Source organism: Pteropus alecto, unplaced genomic scaffold, assembly GCF_000325575.1.
Source record: "Pteropus alecto unplaced genomic scaffold, ASM32557v1 scaffold92, whole genome shotgun sequence".
In the NCBI taxonomy this organism is placed as follows: Eukaryota; Metazoa; Chordata; class Mammalia; order Chiroptera; family Pteropodidae; genus Pteropus; species Pteropus alecto.
Window position 1 is genome coordinate 542299 of NW_006432447.1, and position 21013 is coordinate 563311.

A 21013-nucleotide genomic window follows, 5' to 3' on the forward strand; every position below is an offset into this window, starting at 1 on the left:
GTTGGGCTAGTTACCCAACCCCCCCCCCCCGACCTTAGTCCCCTCATCTATGAAATGAGAATAGCTACCGTCGCCCTAAAATGTCCCATGCCGCTTTTATTTTAGCCAACCATTTCTTATCTGGATCTCTCACTAAAATGTAAGCCTCAAGGGGGCAGTGTTCTGTCTGTGGTGGTAGAACACCCACCACTTCCTTACACTGATTCGTTGTTAGGAGAAAACCCACACTAAGTACAGGGTCTGGGGTTGTAGCCAGCCCTCAAGAAGCCCTGAGATGTTAGCCTTGTGATGCTAACATCATCACAAGAGAGGCCCAGAGCAGCTCCTGGCACCTAAGCAGTGCTGGTTCCCCTCTTCCCTTCTAGGGCTGTGAAGGTCTCAGAAGGAGGGCAGGTAGACTGTTTGAAGAACAATCAGCACGGGGCATAGCAGTCCGAGAACCTTGCCGACGCATACAAGCACCTACTCTCAGACACACTCCTGAGGGGCAGATGTCAGTGTAAGGCAGCATGGGGTGCTGACGGCCGAGAAGACCATGCAACTTAATGCCCAGAAACAGGTCCCATTGTCCCAGGGCTCTGCTTGACGTGGCCATGACCAAGGGGCAGCCACACTGAGCAAAGGGACATTGACCTTGCCCACTAGTCCATCAGGGTCACCTGCCCACCGAATCACCAGGCTGCAGACCATGGGAAACAAGGTGCTCATGCTCCCCTGGGAGAAGCTGGATTTCCTTCTAACGAAAGTCCCCTCCCTATCTGAAGGCCACACTCTTGAGCAGAGCAGAATAGACAGAGAGAAGAGTGTGACTCATGCTTCAGTTTTCTCGTCTGTAAAACATGAACAGCCCAGGATGCTGCTGGGAAAGTCTCCCAGACCATCCCGAGCTCTCAGCCAGTTGTGGGGCGTTACCCATGGTCAGGGCTCTGGGACTCAGAATGCCCACTGGGTCAGGAAACTTTTCCATTGCTTCTCCTTTTTTTTTTTTCCCCAGAGAAGCTGCGACATGAGGACCTTGATTCAATCCAAGATTCCTATCTCACTGGCATTCAAGCAAGGCCTTTCTTTTGTTCATTACTGTGCTCCTAGTACCTAGAACATCACGTGGCACATAGTAGGACCTCAAGATATACCTGCCGAGTGAATGAATGAAAGGACTCAACTGGAGTGAACAGCAAGTTTGCATGTCACTCTAGATCCATGAAATATTTCCACTAACAAACCTCAGTCTTTTCTTGCTGGTCACCCCAACATCAATGGGCTCCCCACTGGCACCTAGGACGATGTGTGCTCATGATGACACCAACGATGTTTTTCAACTTATCTCATTTGATCCAAGGACTAGTAGTTGTTTGTCCCATTTTAAAGATGGGGAAAATGAAGCTTGAAGGATCAAACTACCCACAGATGCACAGACAGCAGAAGACAGAGCTGCCACTCTACATCCAGGCCCATCTTAGTCCAAAAGCCAGTGCCTTCTGGACTCCACCTAACTGCTTCTCTGATTCACAGAGAAAATACAGACTAAACCTTAAAAAGACTGTCTCCAGTCCCTGCTACGGGCCCAGGCCAGGGTCACCTGGAGCCTTGGGGCAGGGGGACACGGACATCCCCATAAGGCAGGGCTGGCAGCCAACTGCATCCTGGCTGAGGCCCTGCCAAGCATGTGGATCTGGCGGCTGCACCAGCTTTAGAACAAAAAGCCCTTCCCTGTGCAGCTTCTAGAGCTTGGCGCCTTCAGTGACGGACTAGAGCATGCTGGGCAGCGGCCCAAAGCTTCCTTGTGAATGGGCAGTGTCAGGGAGAGCACTTTTCCACCTCCACACCTTTGCACCCTCTCCAATGCCAAGTACACGTCCTTGTGCTTCCAGAGAAGCTTTCCCCGATGCTCCACAGATGACTAACTGTAGAGTCCCTGGCTGTCCTCTCACACCATTGGGTGACACATCTGGCTTGTCTATCAGACTCTAGACATCCCAAGGACAAGAATCTCACAGGCAGGCACACAGTAGGTTCTCAGCTAATGCTGAGGAGATACCCAGTCATAAGACAATCTTTCTTTCCTTCTTAAGGACAAGTTGGCCAAGAAGCTTAAAACCCCGGGGCGGGGATTCTGACAGCACCAAGCCTGCAGTCAGTTCACTGACATTTTTCTGCCTTCTACCACCATCGTGCTGGGCAAACCAGTGGTGCCCACTACAGATGAGAGGCTGTCACATTGGCTTGGCCTGGGCAACTGACCAGTTATGGAGGCCACAACAAGGAAACTGAGTCCTAATTTGCTTCTCTGTTACTGGTGGCCATCTCCTTGCAACATCTCCAGGGACATTTTAAGGCACGTTTTCTTTGACCTAACAATTCCATTCCCAAGATTCTCCCCTACAATTACACTCGCATGCATGGTCAAAGGCAGGGTCTACCCCACAACGCTCTCTGTAGGAGCAAAAGACTGGAAACCACCCAAATGGCCATCGATAGGGGCTAAGTAGGCACGGAGAAGACACAGTGAAATGCGAAGCGGGAAAGCTCCCTGCATACCGATAAAGGAAATCCATCCTGGAGATAAATAAATGAACAAAGCAAGGCAAGGAACAGCGCAAATGGCATGCTCCCTATTGTGTAAAAAGGGATGGATGCACACTGTGCTTGAACATGCACAGACTATTTTTGGCAGGGCATACAAGACGTTGGTTTTGTCGCTGCCGAAGGGGAGGGGGACTCGGTGGTGGGGATGCAGGGGAGGGGGACTCATTTTTTCATTATCAAATGTTTTTAATGTGTACATATCGCCTTTACACACATTATTTTAAATTCTAGAAAATGTTCGTAATGGGCCATGCTGACATTCTAGGAATGGAATGAATATGTCTCATCAATCAGGGTTGTCATAACAAAGCCTGATGTGGGCTTGGGGCCAAAATGACCGACATTCTTTCCAAGGACATCACAAGGGTAGCTGTGGAGGCCAGAGTGTGTGGGTCCATCTGAATCCCTTTTTGAGGGGACCCATTTTGAAGGACCTTCCACAAGTCCCTTGGCCCCCATGGCCTCAGCAGACTAGAATCTACTGGGCTTTCCCCCTGCGCCACATGGGAGTGCTGTGCCCCAAAGACACTGCCACGATGTACTACCACTCATCGGTGCCAGGAAACTGCACAAGTTTCCCCAAATCTGGCCACATCTCCCCAGGACTGCCACCACCACTACCTGGGCCCCCGCTGCTTCCCAGGGTTATTTCAGCAGCCTCCTCACTGGTCTTTCTGTCCCCAGTCTGTTCTCATTAATCTGTGAATACCCATGTCAGATCACCCCCTTCTCTGCTCTACATCCTCCCATGGCTCCCGCATACCTGGCCAACGAGGCCCTTTTGATTGGCCCTACTCCTTTTTGCCTCCCCGAATATGTGACAAAATACTCTATCACTCAGATTCAGAGACCTTAAAGAATGAGGGTGGTGCCTATTAACAATGATGCCAGGACCACAGGTGTAAATAAGATACGTCCAGGACAAGCTGTATGTGCAGTGGGTCGTCCCATCTCGAACCTCATCTCCCATATGGCCCTTTCACTTCCTCCTTTAGCCATGCTGGCTTCTGGAATGTTCCCAGAATAGGCGGAACAGGCTCTTGCTTCAGGATCTTGGAACTGACTGTTCCCTCAGCTACTCATTACATGACATGCCACCTCTCCTTTAGGTCTCTGTTCAAAAGCCACTTCACCAGGGCAGCCTATATAAAAAGCATCCCTGGTCATTCTCCTTCCTCTGCCCTGGCTTTATTTTCCGTCACTTATCATCGTTTTTCTATTATAATTTTATTCGTGTTATCTATTTAAAGTCCATTTGTTCTACTAAAATGACATCTCCAAGGAGGCAAGACCTGTGGCTCTCTTGATCATTGCTGGATCCAGAGCAGTGCCTGGCACATAGTAGGTGCTCAATAGACATTAGTTGAGTAAATCAATTATACCCATTTGGTTGATGGGGAAACTGAGGCTCAGAGAGGTTCGGGAATTCACCTAAAATTACCTAGATAAAAATCAACTCTGGGCCTGGGCCTGGTTCCTTTTTTCCGATACCACCTTGGGGACCAGCCACCCATGTGCCGGGTCCTACACTGCCCTACACTGCCCAAGGGCCTCCAGCATCCCAAACTTCCCTGCATCTCTCTTACAGACAGAGGAGATGCAGAGGTGAGCTGCATTCTTGTCCAAGAACAGTAATGATTCATTCCAGGGTGGGATCCAAAAAAAGAATTGCCTGGACGTCTGTTTTCAGTCGGCCACCCTGCTGCCGTCCAGCCAGCACTCAGAGATGTAAATACGTCCTCCGAGTGGGCCAAATCGTTTCCTTTTGACTGTCGGCCAGCCATTTATTGGCGATGGCTCTTCCCTGGAGACTGGTAGAAGCAACAATTATAAAAGAGCCCGTCCGCCCTGAGCATGGGCCGCACAAGCCTTTCTCCCCCGCCTCCCCCTTCCGACAGCTGCAGGGGAAGATTGGCTGAGTGGGGCTTGTTTGCAAATATGACTCATTTCTTTGATTCTAATAAAGTCTAATGATACGTGCTGAGCTCCCAGGGGGCTCTAGAGGAACTGAGGAGGAAAGCATGGCTCCAGCCTGATGGAGGGCATTTGGCCAGATCTGGCCCTGCCTGTCTTCCAGGGCTGGGGGTGAAGTAGGACCCTCGGGACAGAGGTGACCCCAGAGCAGGACAAAGTTGACCAGGCGCAGCAGTTCTGCTTCCCCATCACAGAGCAACTTAAATTATAAAGCTAGGATGTAATGATTGTCTCCGGGGCCCAGGTGGCTTTCATGGGGACCTGGTAAGGGGCATCTCACCGGCCCCCATTGAGAATGGCACTTTAGCATTGTAGACGGGGTGGGCATGGGGGATCCAGGCCAAGAGAAGACCCCATGCATAACCTGAGAGTAGGGTCACATACACATGGTACGATGTTACCTGTGACCATGGACTTGCCCTGGACTTACAGTTGGTGGGGACACAGACACTGGAGGTGGCGTCCAGTGTCTGAGGTCAGGGCTGGGAACTTTGCTATGTCTAGCTGCTTATGTAATCTCGGGCAAGTCACTTAACCTCTCTGTTCCCCAGTGTCCTACCTAATAAGCCATGCACAGTGGCCCTGTCTTAGCTTTTGAACACTCGAGCCAGGCTCTAAGGTGTTGGGATCATGCTATCTCTGAGGTTTGGAGAGATGAGGTGACTGTCTCGAGGTCATGCAGCTGGGACATGGAGGAGCCAGGGTCAGTCTCCCCACTCTGAGGGATAGGAGCATCACTCACTGCTCTCTAGTGTAATCTCCTCTCGTAAAATGAGCAGGACAGGGGTGATCAACGAGGTCTTTTCCCGTCCAGGGCCAAGTGAAAGTCTCACCTCCCACGGTGCCTCGTTATCTTGATTCCAGGGAGCTCTTGAGCACCCATCAGCATCATTTGCCGAAGGAAAAGACAGCTCAGGGACCCACGTATCTGGTGCAAGTAAGAGAAGTGAAGGGAAACCATGGCTGGGTTTGGGATTTCCTTCAAGGGGCCTGGACTCCAGCCTTTGAGAGATCCTCACCGCTCTGTAGCTGTGATACCTCAATAATGTCACAGGGAGCCTTTCTCAGTGGAAACTCTGGAGCTAATGGCTGCAAAGCTGGTGGCTATTTCCATGTAAAATCATATAAGCTAAGTTTCACTGCGAGGGAACCCAGACCCACTGACGGCTGAGCCCTCTGAGGCCCTGTGTACAGTTAGTGCTTAACACATGTCCCAGCCTCTCTCCCACCAGTGTGTTGTTCCATGAGCAGCATCCAGAAAACAGATCTAATCACGTCACTCCCCTTCTTGTGTACTTCTATGGTTCCCCTTCAAGAGAACAAAGCTCAAACTTAGCCTAATATTTGAGGCCTTGATCCTTCTCCCTGGCCCCATATGTCCTATGCTCTGGCCAAACCAATGACTTGTTGTTCCCAAATACTCATGCTTTCAGGATGCATGGGATGTTCCTTCTGCCCAGAATGTCTTTTCTCTCTTCCTTTCAGCCTAGTGAGCTCTTACTCATCCCTCAAAGCCCAGCTCATATGGCTCCTCCATCTGTAGACGGGGAAACAAGGCCAGAGAGAGCCAGTGACTTGCTGCTCCATGCTACACAGTCAAGTGGATGCAGACATGAAATTAATAAGAGTCAGCTCTCAGTGAGCACTTATTGTACTAAAACACTTAAAATCCTCTCTGGCTGCGTAAGATCACAGCATGGGAAAAGCCAGGAGAGGATTCTAAGCTGAGAAATGACATGTTTGGATTCACAATTGATTGCAGAGATGCAAGGGCTTACAGGGAGAGCAGTGAGAGGCCAGTGCTGGGGTCTGGGAGAGTTATGATGGGGGTCCCAAGGTGAGGAGGAGGGGGGGTTGCAGTGTAAGTGGGGGGAGTAATCAATCAGGCTCTGGATATACTTTAAAGGGACAGCCAAGAGGACCTGTAAATTGGACCTGTGAATCCCTACATATGATTCCTAGATATTTTCCCTATTTAAAGGGGCTCTGCAAAGATGAAATGAAAGACTGGAGGCAAGACCCTGGCACAATGCTCGTGTGAGTCAGTCATCCTTATTATTTCTCTTCCTTTTCCCTCTTTCATGCCCAAGAGAAGGGAAGGCTCTTGAAGGCAGGTGGTTGGGCCCTTCTCACCCACAGCCTGGCCCAGGGCTGCACTGACCTGAAGCCCCTGGCCCAGCTCATTGGCCTCAGTCTCTCTGCTCACATAGGTGGCAGGCCTGGTCCTCTTGCCTAAGCCCACTTTCCAGGCTCCTCCTCTGTGGACCCCAGTCCTCCACAGGGTTCTAGAAAGAAGGCAAGTTATTTGTGGATGTTCAGGTGGTCTCACAAAGCTCTGCTAAAACCCAGGAGGAGGCAGTGCGAAGGCTGGAATGGGAAGCGAGCGTCAGGCAGAGGGCCAGCACTCTTCAGATGGAGCAAGTCCATCTGGATCATGTAAGGCTTGGGAAGGTGCCTGCCGGGCCCGGAAATTTGCAAAGATAAACACTATCTGAATGTCATTCTGGGCCAGGAAAGGGAGCTGGGGCGCTCAGAATGGAGATTCTGGCAGGCAGGAGACCTAGAATCCCCTAATATAGGGCTCAGTCTGGAGGACAGGCAGGGGAGAAGCATGCGTGAGGACTAGACACCCTGAGGACCTCATCCCTCACCTGAGCTTCCCCCTCAAGAGCCCTCAGACCTATAATGGCAGGGAGACAAACAAAGAGGCCAGCTCCTTCGCAATAGGGGGGACCATATGGGCATATGAGAGGGGGCCATTCTTAGTCCTTTTGAAGGCCTTATCACTTAAAGTTCCAAATGCCCCTGGGGAGCAGATTTATCCACTATGAGGACACTAAATAAATAACAATGGTCCATATTTATCACGCAGGTTCTCAGGGTTGGCCATGCACAATTACCTTAACTTAGGGTAGCTTTACAACCCTGGGAGGGCAATGCTATGATCTCTCCAGGTACAGGTGAGGACACTGAGGCCCAGAGAGGTGAAGGCACCTGCCTGGGTTAGAAGTGGCAGAGCAAGGGTTCAAACCCAGGCAGTCAATCCAAACCCAAGGCAACAAGGCCCCAGCAGGTACGTCTGAGTGGCTGGTTGAGTGCCAGTGTCCTGGATTGGGCAGGTTCTGGGTGACTAGGCTGTGCCAGGAACAGCAGAGAGCGAACAGGGCTATGGTCTCAGGACCCATTCAAACAAGAAGAATGAAGTGTCCGGATGTCTTTGTCTGTAAACTCAGCTCTTCAGAGGGTGGGGAGCTGAGGGAGTGGTGAATGTGCTTGTAATGCCTTCTTTGTCTGCAAGTGGAAAATATATACACATAAAGAGGCCCAGGCCCAGTCTAAGTAGCCCCAGGGACCTGGGAGCATATACTGAAAGATCCACGTGTCATGACAGGGACATGCACCACCAGAGTGAGGGCTGACTAACCTTGCCTATGATTTCCCAGCTCCAGCCCCAGAGCATGGCTGGGACCAACAAGCAGGCAATTCTCTCTTCTGTGGGCTTGTTCCTGGGCCAGGTTCTAAGAGGCGGGGAGGAGACATCTTGGAAACAGCAAAGCCACACACAAAAGAGAGGGAGTATCATCTCATGATGATTAGCGGCTATCGGCTTCCTTAACAGCATTCCCTGCCCCTGGCTCTCAAGATCCATGCAAGGCCCTATCTCAGTTATTTCCAGATCAAGGGGGCCACACCCAAGTGCTGAGCCCCACATTTAATAGCTCATGAAGAACAAGGAAAACAACGCATTAATATATTTTTGATTGACCTCCAAGCATCATATTAGAAGGATGTCCCCATATATCAGCTAAGAAGTACCCAAACTTCAAGCCCCTCCACATTTCTTGTTTGTTCTATGTGTAGACTCCTGTAGTTATTGACTATATTGTGGCAAACTGTAAAAATGCCCATAATTCTCCACTCCTCTCATAAAGAGACAGAACCTCTTTTCCCACCTCCTCAGTCTGGGTTAGTCTTGTGGCTTTCTTTGGCCAATGGGACATTAACAAAAATGATGCAAATAGAGGCTTGAAAGTGCTCCTGCAGTGGGACTTTCCCCTTTGTTGTTTTGAAATGTCAAGCTATCTGTAAATAAGCCTAGGCTAGCTTGCTGGGTGATGAGACCATATGGAGCCTGGCAACTCATCCAGTAGCCAGCCAATCGTTAGAAGAGCTGCCTTGATGCCCTACAGCTGACCTTTTTATGAGGGAGCTCAGCGAAGACCAGAAGAACTGCCCAGCCAAGCTCAGCCCAAACTGCCAATTAGCAGAACCTTGAGCTAAAGAAATGGTTATTGCTTAAAGCCACTGAGTTTGGGGATGGTTGTTACATAGCAAAAGCTAACTGACACATTTTCACTCTATCTACTCACCTTTTCAGTTGAGTAACTACTTCAGCTTCATATATGCATTTTTCTCTGTGCAATAACAGGTTTGACGTGCTAACTATATTTGTTCTACAATACATTAAGAAACTATATCATTTTCAGACAATATAAGTACATATACTTGCCTTTGGGAAATAATTCTCATAGAGATCCCATGGGTATAGGAGTGATTCATTCCCCTCTGACAGTTAAAGAAACTGAGGCTCAGAACGGGGCAGAGACTTGCCGAAGGTTAAATAGCCAATAAAATGGCAGTACTGGGATTCGATTCCAGGCCTGTCTGAGACCAAAGGCATAGATGGCATAGATTTAACTCCAAATCTGCTCCTACCTTCCCCCCACCCTTACCCTACCCCAGGATAGTGACTCCGACATCCCTGTCCCCTGTCGGAGATGAGGAAGTGGGTTGTCCTCTCTGCCCCCACCCACACCCTCCCTACTTCGTTAGTGAGGCCAGCCTTACTCCCAGAACTCGATGACAGGGGAGGTAAAGTTGCTGGTGTTGAGGGTTAACCACAGGCTCTTATTCTTGCGCATAGTGTCCTCCAAGCAATAGGGTGTGTTCCAGGTGTGGTTGCAGTGCGCCCAGGGCAGCTCCGACTGGAAAGACTGGAACAGGTAGTATGTGGCCCAGGCCAAGATGATGATGTAGTATATATTCAGGAGGGACACGATCACGATGGAGGCATAGCCAATGCCTGCGGGTGTGGGCAAGCGAGATAAGCATCAGGAGGGAGGCCAGACCCACCATGTCCACATACTCAAACGGAAAAAAATGGCATCCCATGGCCTAAGGCCAGAGGAGGCCCTTTAACAGTGACCAACGAATATTTGTAGGATGAATGGATGACTGGATGGATGGATGGATGGATGGATGGATGGATGGATGGATGGATGCATGGATAGGTGAAAGAATGGATCGTTAGATAGATGGGATGGTTGGATGGATAAAAATATGCATGGAGAGGGACAGATCAATGAATGGATGAGTAGATGGATAAATGGTGAAATGAATGGTTAGATGGACCGATAGATAGCTGAATGGGTAGGATTGATGTTGGATTGATGAATGGACATTTGATTTGTTGGATGGATGAATGGCTGGTGATTGGTTGGAAGATTAATGGATGGATGAATGAGTTGATGGGTAGATAGATGGATGATGGATGGACGGATAGATGAATGGATGGATAGCCTAAATAATAAAGAAAGATTGGATGGATGGATAGATAAATATGGATGACTGAATAAATAGACACACATCCTCCCTTCCTTGCCAATTATAATCATAACAGTATTATCTTATGAACACATACTAGGTACTAGACATAGAACTAAACGTTATAATAATAATAAAGAAAGCTACTTTTAATTTTGGGCTACCTATGTATACACTTTGACATGACTACGTCATTTTGTCTTCATAGTAACTCTGTGAAGTAAGCATATTGTTTCCATTTTATAGATGAGGAAATACAGGCGCAAAGAGATTAAATGACTTTCCCAATGTCACAAGAGTTAGCAAGAAGAGGAATGGGGATTCAAGTCCAGAAAGAAAGTCTCTTAAATTTGAGTGCTTATCTTCTGCACTATACTGTGAAGCAGATGCTAGCTTCTCTATCCTTCAACTACCCAGAGAGATGGGAACAGCTAGTATGTATTGAACAGTTACTATGAGCAGCAGCATCACATGTATCATTTGCTGGCTGCTATGTTCTGTCAGGCAGAGAGAGTGCCAAGTAACTTGCATGAGGTGTCAATGTAACTGGCAGGTGCTCAGTAAAAATTTGCTGAACCAATGAACACCAGACCCTGGGTGATCTTTGTCCCATACTTACCAGAAAACAAGGGGCAGATCTTTTCCCAGCAGGTGATGCCCCCTTCAGAGGTGTACTGGCCTATGATTACCTCTAGGAAAAACACAGGCAGGCCACCTCCAAATAGGAAAATAAAATATGGTATGAGAAATGCACCTGTGAAGAGAGCAGAGTGGGGTGAGGGTCAGGCTGTGGCTGTCACAGGAGTGGAGGCTGCAGGTGCTGCTTATTCCCAAGCCCTCCCAGCCAATGGAATCAAAGAAAATGAGTGAGGGACAAGATGGGTAAAGGCCAAATTCTTGGACCTGGTTGAAAATTTTCTAGGCCCTAACCACCTGCCCAGCTGGCATCGCCTTTGCAGTGTGCCTGGTCACCTTCAAATCTACCAGAGGCTTTCGGCCTCTGAGCCTTTGGTTAAGCTGTGCCGACAGCCGGCCTGCCTGCCCCACACCGTCCACCTGAACAAGGACTGCTTAACACTTAAGACTGACCTCGTTGAAGCCTTCACCTACCTGTCCCCAGGCCTGCTTGGGGCGGGAAGCTGAGAAGAACTAGCTAGGAAGGGTGCAGTGATGAGATGCAAAAGAGGGGCATCTCTAGCTGGGGGTGGCTGCCAGGGGAGGAGTGAGGAACAAAGTATCTGGCCAAGGGTTCCTACCTGGTTCCTAATGGCTTTAGTGGGCCCATAAACCCCTTGAAACTGTGGACAGCTTGGGTCTATGTGTACGTGTTTTGCTCTGCGGAATGTCTAGGACACTCATCGGCATCTTGAAGGTGCCTGAGACCTCAAAAGGTTAAGAAAACAGGCTCTAAGGCAGAATTTCCTGAAAGGTGTTTCTCCTAACGTTGGTGATATGCAGTATGCCCTTTTCTGCTGACAGATAAGCCCTCAGTTATGGGCAGATCTCCCTACCCAGTTCTCCTCCAGCCCCTCTTACAGCACAGCAAGGAAGTCCCTAGCACGTGCTGCCCGACCCGAACACCTCCCATAGCAGAGGATTCTAGCTCAGAGCCTTCAGCACTTAAAAAAAACCCAAACCCCAAAACCCGAACCAACCAACAAATGAACCAACCAGACAAATAGAAACCTTACATTTAAAAAATATCTTCAATGGGTGAAAGTGGTCAAAAGTACAAACTTCCAGTTATTAGATAAATAAATTCTGGGGGTGAAGTATACAGCATGGCGACTACAGTTCATAATACTATTATGTTTGAAAGTTGCTAAGAAAGGAATTTTTAAAGTTTTCATGACAAGAAAAAAAAAATGTGTTACCTGCGAGGTGATATATGTTAACTAAACTTAAATCGTGGTGATCTTTTAGCAATATATACATACGTCAAATCATTATGCTGTACACCTGAAACTAATACGAGGTGATACATCAATTATATGAATAAAACTGAAAAAACTTCTTAAATAAAAAAGAAAAATAAAAAATCTCTTCACCGTATTTTTTTCCTGAATACCTTTTCATTGTGGCAAATGATACTGGTTTCCCATTTGTGGGGGAAACAAAGCTTGTTTTTTAACTACACTTGCTTTAAGTTAGGCAAGCCGAAGCAAATGTTAGGAAAGACAAAGTAAGGTGGAGTCAAGAGGCATGTAGACACGAGGGAATTCATGAAGGGAGCCTGTGGGTGTCTGAGGTTTGGGAAGCATGGGCCTGGCCTCGTCGCCCCTCTTCAGAGATGGCAAACTGAAGGATAAAGAGAAGGTAAGGGATCTGGCTCAAGGTAACACAGTAAGAGAGAACACCACCTGATTCCCGGTTATGCTCCTCTCCTGCCTCTGAGGTGGGAGGGTGGGGAGGGGCTAGGGTGGGGATGCAGCAGGCTGACGGAGGGAGGTCAAGGTGAGGACTAGGGAAAGCAGGAGACGAGAGGCCACCCCACACTCTGGCCCTACCCTTCTCCAATGCCTCATTCTGCCCAGCCTAGACTCACCTCCACCATTTTTGTAGCAGAGGTACGGAAAACGCCAGACGTTGCCCAAGCCAACAAAACCGCCAGCCACGGAGAGCAAAAAGTCGATCTTGCTGGACCACTTCTCCCTCTGCGGGGGCTTCCCCTCAGCCTCATCCTCAGGCCTTGTGCCCGGGCTCTTTCCCGGAGATGGCTTCAGGATGTCCTTGTGGAAGTCTTTTAGACACTGCAGCTTCTCCTTGGTGGCCATCTCTTCCTCGTTTTCTACGGGGGACAAAACAGAACCCAATGCACGGTTAGTCAGGGACAGCCTCTGAGACTTCAACGCAACTTCTTCCTTCTCACCTACAGTCTGGCTCTGACTCACCCAGGCCTTTGGCAGAGGACTTGCCATCCTCTCATCTGTCCACTGATCTGACAACATCCTGAGTGATTCAGACCTCTATCTAGGTGATGAGGGACCTAATGATTCAGAAATTGACGGGTCCCATTCCTCAGGCAACTGCTGAACAGAAGCACTGGGGCCCCATGTTTGTCGTCCTCAAATGTCATGTCTCATCTGACACCTGCCAGGCATGAAGCCGGCCCTGGCATCGTCTCCACAAAATATGACACACTCCAGGCAGTTCTAAGGCACCTTCCAAATAACACCTGCCTGAATTTTCTAGAAACGAACAGATACTATTTCCAAATTTCAGATTTGCATAGAAAATGATAGCTCCCATTCCACTTGAGCTTCAGCTCAGTGCCTGGCGCACAGGAAGTGCCTGTTCCTGTGTAAAGAATGGATAAACATGAAACAAACGAGGAATGGGGTTTCAGCTGAAATGGAAACAATATTTGATAATGGCGTTTCCATCAAAGTATAGAAAATGGATGTTTGTGAATTATACTTGCAATTCATTAAGTAGTCATATCTCTATAGCACAAAAAATAACTTGCACTGGCAAGGATTATGTAAGAAAGCCAGTTAATCTGTTTGTCCACCCATCTCTATCCATTCTCTGGCTTGCTCTGACCCCTGTATTATCCAGGATCTCTTGTCCTCTGACTTCCTGTTGGGTTTGGCAATGGGAGGCCCCAAGGTGGTGAAATTCCTAAGCGCCCAGGAGCTGTTCATGGTTACTCTTAGCCCACCCCTCCTTGGACCCCATTCTGGAGGACATTTGCCACCAGCCAGGGTGTAGCCCCTTCTTTCTGTACCTCCTTGGGTCCCTAAGTCCTCATTCTCCCTAGTAGTTTGGCCTTGAGGGCAAGGGCATCATGAGTCCCAGCCAAGAAGGAGAATATGCCTTTCAAGGGTTTACCCTCACATAACGGAACACAGATGAGCTGGGGGACCAGAGCTAGCAGGCCTCCCCGCCCCTCTGTTTCTCCATCTGCAGGATAAAAGAGATGACGGCAAAGGTGACCAACTCATAAGCAAGCAGCCTGGGACACAACTTGTTTGTCTTCATGATCCAAATTTGTGGCCAACACTGAAATATCAGATTTCAGAGAAAGTCAAGATTTCTAGGTGCTCTTGAAAAACTGGAAGGTCGGTTATTTTTGGCTCACATTCCTTTCAGCGACCATCGGCTGGACCAGAAGCGGCCCTGTCAATGGGCCAGCTCACCACTGGACATCTCTAGTGGGCTTCTGAGTCTGTTTTGTCCAAGTTCTTGGCACTGCATGAAAATGTCTTACCCACGCCCTTGCCTCCTTGTCGATGCTCTCCTCCTCTGCTAGAATAGCACCTCCATGGGGACACGGACCTATCTCGTTCACCGCTGTGTGCCCAGAGCCTGGTGCACTGTAGGTCATCAGGCAAGAACTGTTGGGTAGATAGTTCCCAGAGTGGGATCTGCAAGCAGCTCGCGCTAAACTCCGGCTCGGCCACTTCCCAATCACGGGACTCGACGAGCCACTCTACCTCAGAGCCCTGCTTTCCGTGCCACCGGGCCCAGAAAGCGGTATAAGGCAGAGCAAGGTGGGGGCGGCCTGAAGACCTGGGGTGTGGAGAGGGGACGTGTTGGTCTGGCCCCAGCAGCTGGGCCCACAGGGGCTGTGCTCTGAAGAGCAGAGGCACAAAAGCACAACAGAACCCCTGTTTCCCCCACGCCTCTTTCCTCTCCCCGGCTTGGGGTGGGGGACCCCAATTGTTTTCCTATCTGGTGGTGAGCAGACCAAGAAAAGGCTTCCTGGAGCCGGTGGGCGGCTCACTGAGCCCTTCCTCTGTCTCCTGGAGCACAGACTGGTGGCGGCATCCGCATGGCCTTTCTTTGCCCTGCTCCCTCGGGGCGACGTGGGGGTTCAGCCGGGCGTATGGCTACTGTAAAAATAGCCCGAGCAGCCAGCATTGTTCCAGCGTTAATTTGTGCAGCCCCCGATGGTTATCTGAGCAGCCCATTGTGGGCTGGCTGGATGGGAGCATAATTGGAGGATGTGGGACTCAATTCCCTCCTAGTGAAGATGTTTTTCAAGGAATGACCCCTGAGCCTCCTCACCCAGAAGGGTTGGTTCCGCCCTTTCGGGCTCTCCTTGGATCTCAGGGCTGGAAGGCACTTCACAAGGTCAGCCAGACGGAGGCGGGGTGGCCAGCTTCTGCTCACATAGGCAGCTGGGACTGGCCAAAGTTCCTCCCCACTAGGACCTGGGGTCTGCTTCTCCATGACTACCCTGAGAGTCCTGGCTCTGCCCTCTGGGCCCTCAGACCTACTTGCCACACTGGTGCTCAGAGAACCCTCTAGAAACACAGGGGAAGTGTTCCCTGAGACCTCCTATGTTCCAAGCTCTGGTTTCCTACAAGATGAAGCCCCCTCTCCGCATGCAAGACTCCATCTTTCCGATCCCCGTGGCCAAGCCAGGATGGAGGCAGGGCCTGAATGGGGCAGAACCGGGGCCTGTCATGTGCCTGGTGTGGTGGAGGTCTCCCAGCTCCTCATTCCCAGGGTATATCCAGAGATGCATTCCTCCATCACCATCATCTGTCCCATACCTGCAGCTACTGCAATCAGAAGCCCACCTGCCCTTCAAGAACACGTAGCCAACAATGCTGCCTCTGGCTCCTTCAGGCCAAGCCATCCTCCATAGCCCAATCCAATGCTCACTCATGCCTGCATGAGGTCACATCCAGATGCAGCCACCCTGACTCTTTCTCAAGGGGCTCATTCCAAGGCCCTCTGGAGTATCTGACCAGCCCTGTCTGTAGAAGCCTACAGCAGCAAGACGGTGGATTATGCCTCCCATACATTCCTGGCATCCACTTACGTCTCTCCATCGCCATGGTAACAACCGTGCTCCGGGCCCCAACAGCCCTTGCACTAGCATCAGAGGCAGCCTCCTCACAGGCCTGCCTGCTGCTACTCTGCCCACACATACCCCCATCTATTTTCAACACAGCAGCTAGAGGCAACTTATAAAATATACTCAGATCATAACGCTCTCCTACCCAGTCCTCTATCACTCCTAGAAGAAAACGCCAGCTTCTCTCCATGGCCTACTAGGGCCCCCGGCACAGGCCCCTTCTCCTTGGGACACTGGCCCCATAGAACTGCTTTAGTTTGTCCGTCCCTCAGGCTCAGGCTCAGGCTCAGGCTCAGGCTCAGGCTCAGGCTCCTAGCATGGCTGCTCCGGGCCCTCTGGTGGCAGCCTGGCCCCTGCAGGAAGCAAAGCATGAGCCCTGGCCTAGAAGCTGACAGCCACTTCTTGACTGGGTGACCTCAAGCAAGTTACTCAACCTCTCTGGTCCTCAGTTTCCTCATCCGTACAGTGGGGATAACTGTGCCCACCTCATAGGGATGTTGTGAGGACTGAATGAAAGAGGTGCATGGAAAGTGCTTAGAACAGTATTTGGCATGTGGCAAGTACTCCTTAAAAAGTAGCTGCTAATATTACTGTTGTTATTACTGCTATAATTATTATCAAGTCCAATCTGACCTTGGGGTATATACAAGGCCTTAGTCCTACTCAGGGTGAAATCAGCAAGGCCCAAAGAGGCCAAGGGACACTCCCAAGATTATGAAGCTGGTAGTAACGGCGACTATAACGTCCCCAAATTCTTGGCTCTGCTTCTGCTGTCCCTCTGCCAGCCCATCCTGATCGCAAGACGACACTTGATGAGGCCCACTAATTCTCACCCGTCACCCGCAACAGCCTGCTCGTGGTTTAGTCAGCGCTTAGGAACAAGCTCCCTCCACAGGTGTCCCAGCAGCCTGCTCCCTTGCTGGCCTCTCCTGAGAGCTGTTTTCCTTGGCTCCGGGCCCAGGGCTATTTTGTAGCAACAGTGATACATAATTCCCCATTTTAAGAGCTTCCTCTTGGTTATTACAGCTACAGGTGATTAGACTCGGCTCCGATACAGAGGCTCCAGGAGGAAGGCGCCCTCCTTGCCCAGCTGAAACACTCCTTGTCTCTGTTCCAGGGACCGAGACCAGAACCGCTGTGCCTAAAGGTTGATGTACAATGCAGATCACCTTGTCAGCTTTGGCACGTACACGGACAGACTCGACCTGGTGCCAGTGATGCCACAGATTTAGGAGATGTTCCTTTGCTTCCTCCCAATTGAAAATTATCAGTACTCGCTCTGTGCTGAGGTATCTGCAAACAGTTTTCTATTTGCTCTTCAAAGACCTTTCTTGTAGAAGGACTTTTAAGTTTTACAGACAAGGAAGTTGAGGCTCAAGCAGGGAAGGAGACTGCAGTCAGAATTTCCGCCTCAGTTTGCCGAAGGCCTAAGGCACTGGAGCAAAGCTCAGAGAGGAGGAGTCCTCTGTACTTTTTTCAGATGGGGACACTGAGGATATGAGAAAAGGACTTCAGAGGTACAGTAGGAGGAGCAGTGCAGGGCTGGAGACCAGGCGTCCTGCCTGCCTCCTGGGCCATCCCACCTGTTTTGGCCCCAGGTGCCCACAGGATAGCCAGCTAAGCCTTGAATTGAGCTGCGGATGCTACTGCGGCTGCCTCCCCCAGCATCTGCCACTTCAGTCCAAGGCTTTGGGAAAACCAGGCCCTTGCCTTTATTTCCACGGCAAGCTGCCCAGCTGCTGAGAGATTCTTTGCCTCAGCCTCCCCTGCAGAACCTGAACATTCTCAAGCTTCCCACACAGCTCTCTGATAGAGAACAATGACTTAAATCTCTCGTCGTAACTGACTTAACCACTCAAGAGTTTCTACCATGTTTTTAATAAGAGGTCAGATATTCCTTCTGTTTCCTCCTTAGAATACTCCCCCGACTCCAAAAGGGCCTACCACACAGCAGGCCTCTAAGATAGACCTGACAGTTATCGTTTCTCAGCAAACCTCTGGAAATTAGGCACATGGTTCCCAGCGTCCCAGGACTGGGGCTGGAGGAGACCCGAGGACAGACCCATTTTACAGGTGAGGAAACCAGAAGCCTGAATGGCCCCCAGCCTGTTGGGCTGGCTGTAGAATGAAGCACATGTCTAGACCCCTCGTCTGCCCTTTTCTGTCTCCCCATCCACTCCAGAGCCAGTGTTCTGAGCCTACTTGACTATGCTGTGTGACCCAAAGCAAGTAAAAACCCTCTCTGTGCCTCAGTTTCCTCCCTGGTTAAAAAAAAAAAATGGGAGTAAACAATAAAATTCACCTCACAGGGATTAAATAGGATGATACCTATAAAATGTTCAGCACTGAGCCTGGTACATACTAAGTGATTAATAAATATTAGCTATTATTGAAGAAAATAGCTGACCACATTGGGATTTTATTATATTATGTGGCAGACATTATATGCTGAGTATTTAAAAAAAAAAGAAGAAAGAACGAAAGCTACATTTATTGGGCACTGACCGCACGCACATTTATTCAGCACCGTGCTAAGGTTTTGCAAGCATTTTCTTAGCCCTTCCATTGAGTTGTTACCATCTCCATTTTGCCAATGAGGCACAGAGAGGTGAAGTCACTTGCCCAGGGTCGCACAGCAAGTAAAAGGCCGCTGGAGCATCGAATGGCTCCCAGATCTGTTTTGGCCTCTAAATTCCATGTTCTTAACCACTTGGCTGTTTGGGATCACTTACTTTAGCAATGTCACAAAGTGAAATAAGGTCTGGCGCCTTTAAGACAACTTCGAGCCACTGGTCTGGGCTGACAAATTAGGGAAGTAGGCGAAGGCAAACAGGGAAGTGAGGGGCCATATGACAGACGGGGCAGGGCCTGGGGACCTGGGGAGCAGTCAGCACCCAGGGCCACAGGGATGAGCTGGGCGGACAGATGAAGGCACATGGATTAGGGCAGGATAGATGGCGCTGTGGTCCATCCAAAGGCTTCCTCTAGCAAACAGGAAGAGTCTCCCAGACTTCTCTATTTGAAGGGGCTCCTGTGAGCACTGTTGCCACATATTCCAGGCAAGGGACAGGCTCAGTGAGGAGGAGGTCTGGGGTCAATTAGTAATGTCTGCCATGGGCACAGTCCTTCCGTACCATCCATTCAGCCGAGGAAGCGGTTAACAATTAAGCAACCCCCCCCCCCCCCGCCCCCGGCCAAAAAAAGGTGAGTTGTGTTAAGAACACTATTTCACCCTCTACCTAAGGTAGCTGTTATTGAAAAGAAAGTAGAAATTAATCAAAAAAAGGTCTTTTTCCTTTTTTCCTAAAAAGGTACACCTTTAAAAGATTTAATCATTTGATTGAGTCATGTGGCCTGTATCCTATCTTGTTTATCTATTCCTAACTCAGGCTAAGTCACACGTGACAAGCTCAAAGGCCTCAAAGCGCAAAAGCCTCCAGGGGTCTGGCAGGCAAAGGACAGGAGTACAGTAGTGAGACAACAGGGAAAAGTAGGGACTGCGGCCAAAGGGAGCCCAGGTTCCAGCCACCAGCAGCTCTCCTTAGCTCTAGCTACTGCGATTAGGGCCTGCTGGGGCCGTGTCCTCCAATTTCTCAAGAGAGGCTGAAATCTGAGATGTATGGGGCATACACATTTTCCTATTTCTAAAACACTGTGTGTGCCAAACACAAACACAGTTTGCCCCCTTTTGTCGTATCATTGACCCAGTTCACCCAAGGTGGCCACAGAAAAGGGCAGGATGGGCTCGCCTGGACATGCTGACCAGCCCAGCCTCAAAGGCCCAACGGCTCACCCCAGTGAGGTCATCCAGGAAGCCTGGCATTGTTTGGCCCGGAACAAAGCCGAAACAATGAGCAACAGTATTCTGGTCCTAGTGAAAGTGAATTTTGTTAAGGGAATTGTTTTCAGCATGACATCCCGGGGGAACAGGGCTTATTATCTACCTGGGGCTCCGTGTTCGTGGGCAAGGTCCTCCCTTCTCCTGATCTAATTGCAACCCCCCACCCAACAAAAGTTCAAGACTGCCTTCAGAGATCCGCCTCCACTCAGAGCACCTGCCTGGCTCAGGTTCAACCTTCAACCTACAGAAGTATTTACTTCTCCCCAAGCCTCATAGAGCCTCCCATTTCACAGATCAGGAAGCTGAGGCTCAGAGAAGGGGAGGATCTGGCCCAGGCCACACAGCCACAAGGTGGCGGACCAGGATTTGCACCCAGATCCTGACTCCATACTACCTGAGGGGCAAGGTGACCTCTAAACAGGGACCCACTAGAGCAGGTCATACTTCTTCTTGGTCTGCAGTTCGCAAAGGAAAAAGTGGGTGAAGGTGGACAGGTTTTGCAAAGAACTGGCGTCTGGGACAACATCGGTTGAGGGGTAGGCAGGATGAGGGCCCAACGTACAGCCACCTTGTTTTCTCCCCCTCACAAAAACACTTGCAGGGAAAAGATCTGCGGACTGGGTCCAAATATTTTTCTTATCCTTTTGGAAGTGGCAGGCCCTGACCCAAAGCCCAGAGACCACACGTGGCCAGCAGAGATGAATCAAAAAAGAGGACGAGCAAACTGCAGGGGGCCAGGAGAGGGAAAAAAGCTGGAGGAGGCTCCCCTGTAGTAGAGCTGGGCCTGGGGAGGGGTGGAGGGGGGCGGGGTCAGGTTGGTTGGGCGCTTCCAGGTGAAGGCAAGCTGGGCACAGGCCATGCCCAAAACAGAGGGGCCCCAGGCACGAGCTGAGAGCAGGTCGTGGAGTCAGGAGACAGGACCAGGAGACAAAAAGCTGGGTCTAGTTCGATTCCACTGGGTCACGCAGGCCAAGTACTTCCCCTTCGCATCTCAGATGCCCAGGGATAAAACAGAGCAAGGATAGCTTTGGCAAGCACTGATTGCTGGATAAACATTTACTGACAACCTACACTACGAGGTGCTAGGCATAGCTCCAGAAACTGAGGGCATGGATGTGAGCCCTGAGGAACTGACATTCCAGAAGAGGAGACAGACACTAAACACATTAATGAATTAATAGTTTTGACTGGGGCCAGCA

At 50.0% G+C, this 21013-nt stretch overlaps 1 protein-coding gene across 4 annotated transcripts in view; it reads right to left on the reverse strand.

The window, feature by feature from the left end:
* The window catches only part of SLC6A6 (solute carrier family 6 member 6), an 83155-nt gene that overhangs the window by 29642 nt on the left and 32500 nt on the right, over positions 1-21013 (reverse strand). For all 4 annotated transcript variants that reach the window (XM_006907172.3, XM_025043608.1, XM_015585811.2 and 1 more), the window contains 3 exons: positions 12710-12952; positions 10784-10918; positions 9409-9643 (listed from right to left, as the gene is read on the reverse strand). In XM_006907172.3, the coding sequence (XP_006907234.1) occupies positions 9409-9643; positions 10784-10918; positions 12710-12938 (599 nt within the window). In that variant the 5' untranslated portion in view covers positions 12939-12952. The remainder of the gene's footprint in view (positions 1-9408; positions 9644-10783; positions 10919-12709; positions 12953-21013) is intronic.